Source organism: Eublepharis macularius, chromosome 2 (assembly GCF_028583425.1).
Source record: "Eublepharis macularius isolate TG4126 chromosome 2, MPM_Emac_v1.0, whole genome shotgun sequence".
NCBI lineage: Eukaryota > Metazoa > Chordata > Lepidosauria > Squamata > Eublepharidae > Eublepharis > Eublepharis macularius.
In genome coordinates this window covers 150,158,922-150,172,525 of record NC_072791.1, presented here as the reverse complement: position 1 = coordinate 150,172,525, position 13,604 = coordinate 150,158,922, and the positions used below count along the sequence as shown (strand labels likewise).

At 44.0% G+C, this 13,604-nt stretch overlaps 1 protein-coding gene across 1 annotated transcript; it reads right to left on the bottom strand.

Annotated features, from left to right (window-relative positions):
* Positions 1-6,889: 6,889 nt before the first annotated feature.
* On the bottom strand, positions 6,890-7,852 carry LOC129323520 (olfactory receptor 1102-like). The gene has a single exon (XM_054970054.1). It carries the CDS (start codon positions 7,850-7,852, stop codon positions 6,890-6,892), a length of 963 nt encoding a protein of 320 aa, XP_054826029.1.
* Between the last annotated feature and the right edge of the window lie 5,752 nt (positions 7,853-13,604).

Here is a 13,604-nt window from a genome sequence, read left to right as displayed (position 1 = left end):
GAGCTGGGCTTTTTTCTGTGTGTGGTGGGTGGGATAGGGAGATATCCCCTCTGGTTCCAGGGCTGCTGCCAGGCCCTGGAGCCAAGCTCAGTGGGCACCTTGGCTGTGGGCTCACATTATTATCACTGCCTGATCTGGTCAGGTCTCTGGGAGTGTTGTGCTAGGGCTCTACCCCCTCTCTCTGGTTCCAGGGCTGCTGACAGATCCTGGGACCAACCTCAGTGGGCCCCTCAGCTGAGGGCTCACCCTGATTATTATTATTATTCGTATCAGTATCAGACAGTGCCTGATCTGGTGGTCAAAACAAGAATTTACCAGTGTAAACCTACTAACATATTCTAAGTTTTATTAATACGCATTAATATATAACCACGTAACAGTATGTAGAAATTGATTACTGGACCATACAAATACCTAATACCAACCCTGCTCACAGTTAGAAAACCATTTACACCAGTGCTAACATACCAGGCTCCCTCATCAATTGATAAAGTGCTTAAATGCTCCAAGTGCTTACAACATTAATATTTCACAAACAATGTAAAGTGCAAATGCAAGTAAAGCACCATGTGAACACTAGTCCTTCCAACAGCTTGTAAGTTCCTGAGCACTGTGTGTTCAACTCGCAGGGAAGAAACATTGTTAGAGATTATTTACTCCAGATGGCTGTATTGTTTCCAATATGCAAGTAGTCCCTTGATATTATTTCTTCCTTAATGAATCCTCTAATGGGTTGTCTAGATCCTGGTCAGGTCTCTGGGTGTGCTAGGCTAGTGCTGTAGCCTCAGCCTCCAGTTGCAGGGCTGCTCCCAGGCCCTGGGACCAAGCTCAGTGAGCACCTCGGCTGAGGGCTCACCCTGATTATTAGTGCCTGATCTGGTCAGGTCTCTGCGAGTGCTGGGCTAGTGCTGTAGCCTCAGCCTCCAGTTCCAGGGCTGCTGCCAGGCCCTGGAGACAAGCTCACTGGGCACCTTGGCTGAGGGCTCACAGTGTTATCTCCTTTTCTGTCCTCCTTAATTCTAGTTTGGTGGCACAATGAGTCTTCTTGGTGTGTTGGCCGCCAAGGGTGGTCATGGGGTGAAGTGAGAAGGCAGTCCTCTTGGTTTACTTGTGGAAAGCAGTACTGGGTGTGGCTTGGGGGCAGCAGAGAGTACTCCTGCTCCCCCAAATTCACCTGTGGGGGCTGTGGAGGAGGCCAAAGAGGTCTTTCCGCTGGGGGGAGAGGATCTCTCTCAACATCCATCCCCATCCCAAAATCTTGGTGGGTGCAGTCCACCCCTCACCCCACCATCCGTGGCCAGCTCTGCAGCACAGCCTGTAACCATTCGTCCTCCTTCCCCTGGGATAGTTAGCAGTCCACGTTTCAATGCCTCTGTATGGAGGCACTTTTGGGCCCTTCCTAATGACCCCCGTGTAGTGCAATGCCATGCCTGTGATGTCCTGGTGCGCAGGGGCAAAAACCTGAAGCACCTGCCGTCAACAGCCCTGACTCAGCACCTGAAGACGCACCATCCGAGCCTGTGGTCTCCATCCTCACCCAGTGAAACATCCGTTGGGAGGAGAATGGGGGCGTCCTGCTCTTCTGAGCGGGGATCAGTGGGAGGGTCACCTTGCCTGAGGGTGATGCTGGTGGGAGCTGAGTGCTCAGGCAGGCTGTGCGCGTGGAGGTTGTCCTCTCAGGGTCTGGAACAGCACCACTTAGAACGGCAAGGTTGAGGGCTCAGGAGATGGGCCTTCGTATCTTGGCAGATACAATTGCCCTACATGGCTTGCCCATATTCATCATGGAGTGTGTGGGCTTCTGCAGGCTACTAAAACATTTCGCCCCTTGGTTCTCCATGCCATCACCGCATACCCTTGCTCGTCGAGTCCTGCCGGTATCTCAAATGAGGGCTGGCACGTTTGGGTCAGGTTTAGCCAGGCCCATTCCCACTGCTAACAGGCTTCTGAGACCTTAATACACCTTCTTGGCACAGGCAGATCATCATGACACCTCCTTTCTGTGAAGGCAGGAAAGTGGGTGACGCTGGCGGCAGCCTCCTTTGGGCATTTGCACAACAGCTCAGGAGCTGTTGCACATGCAGTTGAGCCACAATGTGCTCCTATACATTGCAAATGCTGTGCCCTGTGAGCAGGGGGGAATGGGTCCCTCAACTCATGTACTTCCTGCAAAGGAAGGAAGGTGGCCGATGTCAGCTGCTGCTGCTGTCCCATTTCTGTCTCTCCCTCTCTGGAACCACATTGACCCGTCCAAGCAATGTCTCCTGTCCCATTCATCTCCTCCTTTCTGCGAAGGCAGGAAGGCGGTTGGTGTCTGGCGGTGCTGCCCAACTGTTATAGTGCCCGTACTGCCTGCACAGGTAAGGTGTCTTGGAGCGGTGTGGAACTGCTCTGGCCCCCCTCATTGCTCGGGGCTGCTGGTCCCTCTTTCTACCTCTCCCTCTGTGGAACCACTCCAACTCTTACGAATGACCTCTCCTGTCCTGCCCATCCACTTCTTTCTGCAAAGGCAGGATGGCGGGTCATGTCAGCCGCCACTTCATGAGGGAATAACCTGTTACTGCTACCTCCTTGGTCACGAGGGATGGCTCGGTTGTGATCACACAGCCGATTGTACTATATAGGGATACAGCTGGTTGCACAACATGGCAGCTCCCCCATCAATGGGACTGAATGGACTTCTTTGAGCTGGGGGGGGATGTGTCCTGGGCCGTGGCTAGGGGTGTGCAATGTGGGATACTGATTCGGGCCTGATTCGGCTTGTTTCGGCATTGCTGAAACTTTTTCGGCATGCCAAATCAGTTTCAGCAATACCGAATCCGAGATTGCCAAATTGATTCAGGATGATTCGGATCACTTCAGCAATCAAAGAATCACCACTTTGCTAGCTGTTTGCATTTGCAAGCGGCTAGCAAAATCCTGCAGGAAGCTACAGCTTCCTGCCGCTGCTTTCAAGAGGGGAGGGGGAGGAGTGAGTGACTCACTACCAACTCCTCACCTCTCCCCTCTTGCTAGAAATGGCTGGAATGTTTGTTTGCTTTGCAAGCTGCTTGCATTGCAGCAACTGGAAATCAAGATGCAAAATGCAAAATGTGGAAAAGATGTGGATGAGGAGACAGTTGGATGAGTGGATAGGCCAGGGACCCACCACCATGGGATGCATGGTGATGGATGGTGGCAGCAACATGAGGGCAGTGGCGGATCAAGTGAGCCAAGAGTGCATTTACTGTGTGGCCCGCAAGCTTCACCTAGTGGTGAGAGATGTGCTTGGGGCGAGCTCCTCTAAGGAACCCCGTGATCCCATGACTCGTGATTTCCAGTTGCTGCTCCAGAAATGTCGGAGGCTCACAAGTCACTTCTCGCGCAGCATGACAGCCACTCACGAACTGCGCCAGAAGCAGGACAGGACAGGCGTTTCGGAACACATACTGTTCTCTGACATCAGCACTCGCTGGAACTCCACCTGTGCCATGCTTGAGCACTTGGTGGAGCAGCAGGCCACACTTTGCATGTGGCTGTCTGAGAGCTGCGATGTGAGTCAGGTGGGTGTAGTAGTAGTAGTAGATTTAATTGTATATGGCCAAAGGCCGTCACAATACAAAGTTAAGAACAGTAAAAATAGAAATCTATCTCACAAACATAAAATACAGTTATTAAAATAATAAAAATAGAATACAATTAAAGTGGGACCTTAAGAAATACCAGATAGTTATGAGAAAAGTTAGGTTTCTGAGGAAACAATCTTGGCCCTAATCTTTTTTGCAGCTAAGGCAAACAGGGATACTCTGCTAGTGACAAATGAATCAGTATCAGATAACAAAAAAACTAATTTGTCAATATCAGATGTAAAGTTGTGCCCCACTAACAAGTTAGCAAGAAATTTAGCTCTAACCTCTGCATACATGGGACAAAATAAAGTGTAATGTAGAAGATCCTCAGGAACTGAGGCACCACATATGTAGAGACAGAGAGCCATTGGGGTTTGATAGTATCTTCCTGTAAGTAAAGCTGTCGGCATTGTTTGAAAGTGCAGGGAGGTAAATTATTTTCTGAGATTTTGGGATGTGATATTCACTAAATAAGGAGATCTAACATGATCTCTTTTAATCAGTTTAAACCAGGGGAAAGAGCTGGACTGGGAAATGGTAAGACTGTCCAAAAGAGCATCACATCTGTAAACCCAATTTCGTAAGTTGGAGCCATTATTTAAGACCCCCAACAAATCATCTGGAATGATATAATGAACAAGAATGTCAGGTGGGTGAGGTCAGCTGGGAGGATTGGCTCACCATCACCCAGACAGTGGAGGTCCTGAAGCCCTTCAAGGACTTCACTGTGGCAGTCTCGTCAGACACGGCGACCCTGGGTCTGGTCATTCCCCTGGTGCACACGCTCCAGAAGAATCTGGTCACCTTTGTGGACCCAGACACACCTCGTGCTGACCTTATTCCAGAAGTGTGTGCATCGGTGAGAAGGCTGCAGTGAGGCATAGTTGCCAGGCTAATGCCTCTCACACAGAACGAGTCATACATGTTGGTCACCATGTGCGACCCGCGCATCAAGGGCACTTTTGCTGAGCGGGACGAGAACCTCACAAAAGCCAGAGATGGCCTCTGTGCTTGGGTGAGGCGCAGGCAGGCCATGAGGGGACACTTGTCACCAGAGGGGATGGGAGAGGGGCCCTGTCATGCGGGTCCCTCTCATGCCCTCTCTGAGCGGGCTTCCCCCATGGCCACCGCCGGAGTGTCCATGGAGATGGAGATGCTCCAGTGGGCCCTCGGGCCCTCTGGGATCATGAGACATGTGAGAGAGGATTTGGCAGAGGCAGTGGTCAGTGACTACCTTGCAGAGCCCTGCGAGTTGCTCTCCACTGATCTGCTCAGCTACTGGGCCAAGAAGGAGTCGGTCTGGCCGGACCTCTCCCTCGAGGTGCAGCGGCTGCTCTCATGCCCTCCGACAAGCATGTAGAGCAAGCGCATCGTTTCCCATGCGGGCGACATTGTGGCTCTCGCCTTCTCCCATGGAGAGTTGAGCAGGACCTTCCTGAAGGTTGACCTTCAGGAGCAGTTGACCTTCCTGAAGCTCTCCCCTGCATTATACTTGTTAGACGTAGTTAAAACCGGCCAGCAGAAGGAAGGTGGGTACCAGTGGCAAAGGGAATGCACTCTGTAATTTGTCTCCCCCACCAAAAAAAGGAATTAAAACACTGACCCAAAACTGTGACAGACCCTGTGGGACCAAATTTATTCTGAAAAATAATGACATACCCCAGAAATGTTGATTGCCACGGGAGGGAGAAATAGGTTAGATACGGACCAGTTAGGTTAGGGAAGCTTATACGCTGCTGATGTTTACTGTTTACTGATTTTTGGATGTTTTTAATGTTGTTTGAAGTTTTCTGATTTTATTGCATTTGCATGCTGTTGAAATGTTCATGTAGGGTGGGTGTGGTTGGTGCGGTTGGGGGCAGTTGGGGATGATGCAGGTGGCCAGCTGATGATGAGGCGCCGGGGAACGTCACACTAGTCAAGGCTATTCTCTGAAAATAATGCAACTAGAACATCAAGGCACTGGGTCTGACTAGATTGGTGGGCTTTTCTAGTCCAATAATTATTGAGTACAGAACATTAAAAGATTTGATATTAGATGTTGTTTGCCTTGTAATGTCTGAAATATGGAAAGGAAAGAATAACCCCACATGAAGGCCCATTACATAAACATAAAACTCCTATTCAATGCCCATTATTTTAAACTTGTTAGCATCAATAGAAAGAACACTGACAGAAATGGGTGAGAAGATATTTTTTTCTGGTAAATAACAAATATTGCCTTTAGAAGATAAAGGAAAATTGGTGCTTCGGGAACTTCATTTTATTTTGCTCTGAAAAGTTTTGCAAACTCCATTATTTGGTCATTTATTTACCAAATTTATTTACCATTATTTGGTCATTTATTTACATCCTTCTATTCTCCCAGCAAGTTTAGGAAAGAATAAGAATATTATAACATTGTCCAATGCCCATTATATCCCCAAAACAACCCTTTAGGATATGTTACATTGAGATGTGGTGAGGGGCCAAGATAGGGTTGTCAACTCTTTCTGGTACCTTGCTAGGAGAATTTGGGCAGTGGAGACAAGTGATTCAATGTTGTGCTATCTCATGACCTCACTTCCAGTGCAAAACCAGAAGTGACATCATCACATGGGGTGATGCTCTAGGATTCATCCAAAACTCTATAGTTAGACCATGAATTTTGTGATGATTCCTACAGCATCACTCTAATGTGATGATATTACTTTCAGTTTTGCACTGCCTGTTGAAAAATAGCGGAGGATGGGGGATCCAGAGCAGGAGAACACCCAGGGTTCTTGGATTAATTATTATGGCCACTCCCAGTCTTTACACAACATGGCCACATTAACAGATGTTGCATGCATTATATTATTTATAACACTGTTTGTATTTAAACAACTTGGAGATGAGCATTTCTCTCTGAGAGATTTGTCTTATCCTAATGCATTATAACAAACATGACAACTTCTGACACATATGCAATCTGGTGAATTTACACTAAAGTTCAGGGGAATTTACACTTGACACATAATTCCACTTAATAATTGGCAACACCAGTGTTAAACTATATAACATCTATCAAAACTATCCATAGATTTTCTACTATTGATTAGGAGAGTCAAGACCAATATAATGGTATAAAGAGCAGAACAGTGGAAAGGCTCAGTAAAATTTCATGAATAGTATCCACTAGGATGTAAATTCCTAACATTTTAATTGAAACATCATGCATGAAAACATTCAGAACTGAGCAGTATTTTGATGAATGTACCTTAATCTCTTTTTATACAGTTGTTTAATTCTATTAAAAACTGTCAGGTGCTAACCATTTTTATGCATAACTTTCTCTGAATAGCATTTAAGGCATCCTTCACTTCCTTATTTCTCAGGCTGTAAATCAGTGGGTTCAACAATGGGATGACAATTGTGTAGAACACAGCAAGAATTTTGTCACTCACATCTTGGATGGAAGATCCAGTGCTAGACTTGGGTCGGAAATGCAAAATGAGAATTGCCCCATGAAAGATAGTAACAGCAGTCAGGTGGGAGGTGCATGTAGAGAAGGCTTTGAGTCTTCCTGCAGATGAGCTGATCTTCACAATGTTGGCAAGAATATATGCATAAGAAATCAAGACACTCAAGATGGTGATAGTTTCCACTGGGCCAGCAACATAAAAAATCAGGAGTTCATTGATGTAGGTATCAGAACAGGAGAGTAATAAAAGAGCACTGATATCACAGTATAAATGACTGATTATATTAGACCCACAGAAGGATAGTCTGAAGGTAAAGACTGTATGAACAAGAGAATGAAAAAGCCCAAGTATATATGACCCAATCACCAAAAGAATACAAATTCTAGGTGACATGAGACTTGGGTACAGCAATGGTTTACAAATTGCTACGTATCGATCATATGCCATGGCAGCAAGAAGAAAGCACTCTGTGCTTCCCAAACCTATTACAAAGTACATCTGCATAGCACAGCCAGTCAGAGATATTGATTTTTTCTCTACCAGAAAGTTCACTAATGTCTTAGAGGTAACCACAGAGGAGAAGCACACATCCAGGAAGGAAAGGTTACTGAGAAAGTAGTACATTGGTGTATGAAGCCGGGGACTAGATCTTATTAAGGCAATCATTCCCAGATTTCCAATCAAGGTGGCCATATAGATAAGGAGGAACAGCAGAAAGAGAATTATCCGGAGCTTAGGGTTGCTTGTTAAATCTACAAACACAAATGCATTGACCACTGTGGTAATGTTGTCTTCAGACATTGTGTTCCAGTTTCTCTTCAGAGCTGCAAAACAGAGGAACATGGCACAGATAAACCTATAGCTTCTTCATACTGTATATATCTAGGGCTTTTTTCAGTCAGAACGCCATGTAACAGCATTCTGGCACCTCTTAAAAGTAATCACACGTCTGGTGGCCCCACCTCCTAATCCTCTTTCCTCCCATGTGCAGCCCAAGGTGTCCAGCTCTTTAGCTTCAGACAAAGAGCAACACTTTTCTTGCTGCTTGAAAGCAGCAAGAAAATTGTTGCTTCCAAATCCTGCCACTTTTCAGCTGATGGGAGGGGAAAATAATGACAATGCTTTCAAATGCCTGCTTCTTTTTTTAGCAGAGGGGAGGGGGGAGGGATTCCCCTCTTCCCCCTCCCCTCAGCTGAAAAAAGCAGCGGGGCATTTGAAAGCAGCAACAGTTTTCTTGCCTCGCAAGAACAGTGTTGCTGCTTTCAAAGCCGGCAGTTTTTTCAGCTGACAGGAGAGGGATTCCCTTCCCATCAGCTGAAAAAAGCTGTTTTAAAATGCTGCAACTTTTTCAGCTGAGGGGAGGGACCCCCTTCATCCTCCCTCTCAGCTAAAAAAAGTAGTGGGGCATTTGAAAGCAGCAACACTTTTCTTCCATGTTTCTCCATCATTTCCCTCTTTTCCCAGAAAAAAAGCCCTGCATATATCAAAGCTATGGATTGTATGGCCAGTGGCTCGGGAAAGTTTAAAAGATAGTTTAAAGTTTAAAAGCCATGAATATGGCTATAAAACATTTCCTGAAAGGGTAACCCTCCATTTCAGAGACAATATAATGTTAGCAACTAATTGCTGAATTAACAGGAGGAGGATGGCATTCTTTGTGATCTCTTCAAGAGCATGACTTTGGTCAGTAAGGTGACTAAATAAAAGTATTGTGCTAGCTTGGTAGAACATGGGTGAGGGGGGTGCACCCCATAGGAAAACTAAGTACACATACCACAAACTTTTGCAAAGGCATTCAGGATTCCCCCCCCCCCCTAAACTGGTCATGATTTACGAGGAAGAATCAGAGCACAATTCAAGGAAGAGCACAATTCAAGCAATTCACATTTAATAATGAATAACTCTGGACAAAAAAAATGTAAGAAGGGCCCCGTTGTATCAGGCTAATGATCCATCTAGTCCAGCATCCTAACTCATACAATAGCCAACTAGCTCTTCTAGAGGATCAATAACACAGCAGAGAGGCCAATGTCATACCCCAATGTTACCTTCTAGCTCTGGTGTTTTGAATTTTACTGCCTCTGATCTTGTCTACTCCAAACAGCTTTCTAGTGTCCTTCAACTATTGCTCTTTAAAGCAGTGTCAGTTAATGCAGGGAGTTGGACATACTGGATGTATTTAAAGAGACCAGTCTGATACTTAGGTTCAGGCTTAGAAAGTGAACCCTGACTTGTGCTGCTGCCATTCCTTAATTTTTTTAAAAAATCCTAAAATGATCCAAAATAGGGAATTTTGTAAAAAAATATTGAGAATATATAACTACATATATTTCTTTTCTAATGCAAACACGTGTCTTATTTTAACTAAGGATAGTTTCTGAAACCAGGATCCAGTTGAGAGATAATCACTCTAATCCGTTTTTGCCTTGATATATATTGGTGTCATTGCCTCCACCCTGGCTAGGTATCTCTATAGCCAGAGAGTCTACAAGGGCAGAGAATGAGCCAGAATGTCCGTTTCTGTGTATTATGCATTGCCATAGTTTAGACTATCTGTTGTTAATTAACTGGCTTCCGAACATATTGTGGTTTAACAAGACCTAACTAACCATAATTAGTATAGTGTCCCAAATAAAGACAAATACAATCACCATCACTTAGTTAAGCCATGATTCTACATTGTTTGAACTGAACCTATATGACCAAGTCACCCACGTGTTATCATTATGCAGGTTTATAAATATTTGGAAACAAACACTATTAAGTGCTGACTGCTGAATAATTCGAACAATTTATTTAATTTCTCAAATCACTGGACACAACACAAATGTTTAGATGTTTAGGCTTACCTTGCATAATAATATCCTGCAGCTTCAAGATTAGTAGCTGTGGTTAATTAGATGTGTGTGTGTGTGTGTGTGTGTGTGTGAGAGAGAGAGAGAGAGAGAGAGAGAGAGGGCACACCATGGCTTCCTAAAGTCTACTTGATTCTGGCAGTAGTTTTCATAGGCAACAGCCTACTTGGTAGATGTGCTATGGATGAGATTTCGTGTAATGTGTAACATGTAACAAATGCCAGAAAATATAAACCACAACAATGTCCTTAAATTGATTGTCAATTTGACACACTATATTGTGAGAGGCTTTAAGTATTTCCTTGCTATAATTTCTGCTTCCTGCTTATCATTTTTTCAGTGTTCTTGTCCTTAGCTGAATGGACTTCACACTTCAGACCATTCATGCCTATTCTTTTCCTTGGTAATAAGTGCAATATCATTCTGACCTGAAACTGTCATCATTCCATCTTAGGTTTTTCTCTGGAGCATCCTATGTTGAAGAAGAAGTTGAAAGATTGCAGCAGTTTTTCTTCATGCTATCCAGTAGCCTCTGTATTCCCTAAAAACTAAAATAATCCACAAGCAGCTCATCTAGTACCTGTCACAGCAAAGTAAGAACAATTCCTAGTAACGAGGGGAAAGGGTGTAAACCGCTCTGAGGAAACAATCCAGATGTAAATAAATGCACCAATACAGCTGAATTCCACAGGGGTGAAAGTTTTGGCCTATTTTTGCTTAAACAACAAGTACACTTTTGACATCTCAAAAACTAACATTTGATTGGTTTGGTTGAACTAGATGCATATAATGGTATTTTAAATCAGCAAGTATATATAGCATGGAGCCAAGCTCTTCGCAAACCACTTCTCTCAAAGCTCTGTGTCTCAAGAGGACACCTAAAAATCCATCATAAACTCTTGTGGCAGAAATGAAAATGTGCTTTAAAACCCAAAGGTATTAATGTGCTGCATCTGTTCCTTGTTTTTGATTAGAAAAATAATTATTCAATATGAGGGGGAAGAAGGGATAGGGTGGTCCCTTTTTTGTACAAGATGCCAAGCTGACAGAAGCCAGTCAAAAAGGTATGCCATGGAGAAGCTGATACCCTCTGGGGATGGCCCTGTCCACAATGTATTCAGGGAGTGTAGAGATATATGTCATGCTCAGTGTCATCCCTAACCCAGTGGCTTGTATGATTGGGGTCAGAGGATTACCCCCCCCACACACACACACACACAAACACACACACACAGGGGCTCATAATACTCTAAGGAATTCAGCACTCTAAAGGCAAAACATTGGGGAGTCTCCAACTATGACCACCCCTCAGAAATGCAAAAGGAAGAAGACTTTCAGGCTTACCAACAAGGGCTGCTGCTGTTTGCTCACTCCCCCTCCTCATCATAATTATTCGTTTTTTTTCTGTTTGGGGGCACAGAGATTAATCCTTTAGATTAGATTGCTGACATTATTTTTTATAAAACTTAATGGTGTCCATGCCAACCCCTAAGCAAATCAGCAGTTCTTTATGCCTTAACTAGCAACAATGCCCATTGTGGGAAAAAATACAATGGGCTGTAAAAAAATGATTCAGCAGCCCTCCCGGTGGCAAGCAGCCACTTCTCAGCCTTAATGCCCGACTGCACTTGCGCCAGGATAAAAAGTGAGTTGTTGCCAATATGGCTTGTTGTTTATATATAACAAATAGTACATTAATAAGAAAGGTCAAAAACTGCTCTGAGGTCACAAGGAAATATCTCTGTATTCACAATATCTGCTCTCACATCTACACCAAATAGAGAATTGTCAGTGTAACTATGACAATATCACAATTCTTGGTAATTTGTACCAATGTATATTGTTATTGCTCTGATTTATCCTGTACATCAATGCTTCCAGGGTGTGGACTTCATTTCCTTGAGGACTCGATTGAGATATCATGTCCTAACAGAGTCCTGTTATCCACACATAAAATTTTCAGTGCAGTAGCACCTTAGAGATCAATAAGATTTTCAGGGTATGAGCTTTAGCAAGTCAGAGCTCCCTTCTTCAGTATCTGAAGAATAGAATCTGAAGAAGGGAGCTTTGACTCTTGAAAGCTCATAACTTGAAAATCCTGTTGGTCTCTAAGGTGCCACTGCATTCAAATCCTGCTGTTCTATAGCAGATGAATATGGCTACCCTCCTAAATCACACTTAAGGTGTTACGTTAAGGAGGTCTAACTTGATCCCCCAGATATCCACACCTTTGCCTCTGCATAATTCTTATGGTCAATCCATTATGTACTCCCTGTTCTCCCATTGCATACTCAAGCACCCCAACTTCTACTCTAAGCCTGAATTAATTCAAAGTGCCCAATTTGAATGGAGTTACATACCATGTGTCCCTATTGATTAGCCTCAAAGACATGGTGCTTAGGTTGCCCTGGTATAAAAGTAACCCCAAAGGAACACGTTTTGCCTTGCTTGAAGGTCTAACTCTACCTTACTTGGAAACCAAAACTATTCATCTATCCATCTGCCCTCCGGGTCATTTTCAGGCTTACCTTAGAGAAAGCCGATTTGCCCCATCAGAATTCCAGTGGAGAGCATCCCATCCACTCTCTCTTCAGGATGATACATGATTTCTCTTCTGCATGCACATCTAAACACACACTCAAAAACTCACAGCCCATAGCCTCAACTAGACATAAACATTACTGGTGTATAGTGGAGATGTTGAGTTTTTAGCAAGGTCATCCCTTCTGAAGAGTTAAGCTGAGGTTTATGTTTAGCTAGTGATAGCTAGTGTACATACCAATTAAATGCAGAGTAGAATGTTCCCGCCAGAGAAGAGGAGACCTCAGATTGACTATTGGCTGATCAGTTTTATTGGGGGGAAGGAATTAGAATTCCTACACATATGCAGAGAGGGATCAATTACAGTGTGGCAGTTGCAGTTAGAACTACAGAGATGTAGAAGTAGTGAAAGTAGAGAGAAAAAGGAACTAGCATGCAGCTTAGATAAGCTGTATACTACTTTGCTATCCATGCTCACTTTACCCTAATATGTAGTAAACTCTCTTTTATAGAAGCTAAGTACACAAGTGTATGAGCTGTGCATTTCTGCAGTGTATTATTTACTCTGCTACAAAGATTCAGTAGGAACAAAATCTCTATAGTTTATAGAATGTGTGTAGGTCAACGTTTCTCTGTTAGCTTATGTTTTCTCTGTTGTAGTCTTTCTGATCTTTGCCTTAGTCTTTGTCCTGATGTTCCTGTATGTATTTTTGACAATGCCTTTTGTTAGTTCTTAGGGAGTTTTGAGGCCTGCTTCTGTAAGTGTTCAGTGTTATGGGAAGCAGAGAGTCTAATGTTGCTTGCTATTGTTCTGTAGTCTTCAGTTCTTGTTCTGATTTTCACATTTATTGCTATCCCTCTGTTTGCTTCTTATTGCCAAACAAGAGCTGTGGTCAAGGAGGGGGAGGGTATTTCCCCAATCTGGAATTATCACTTTGAGATATTTGCCCCCACATGGGAGTACAAGCTAGTATGTGCCTCCAGTGGGCCACATAGCACTTCTATGGCTCCTATTAAAATCAGGAAATGGCAGGGTGAGAAAAAAGTTATATTCCACTCTCTTCCCATTTTGTAGGCTCAATCTAAATTTGGGACAGCTATAATTTAGCAATAAAAGATGCTGGAGATCAATTCAACCAAGAAATAGTGGATGTGGA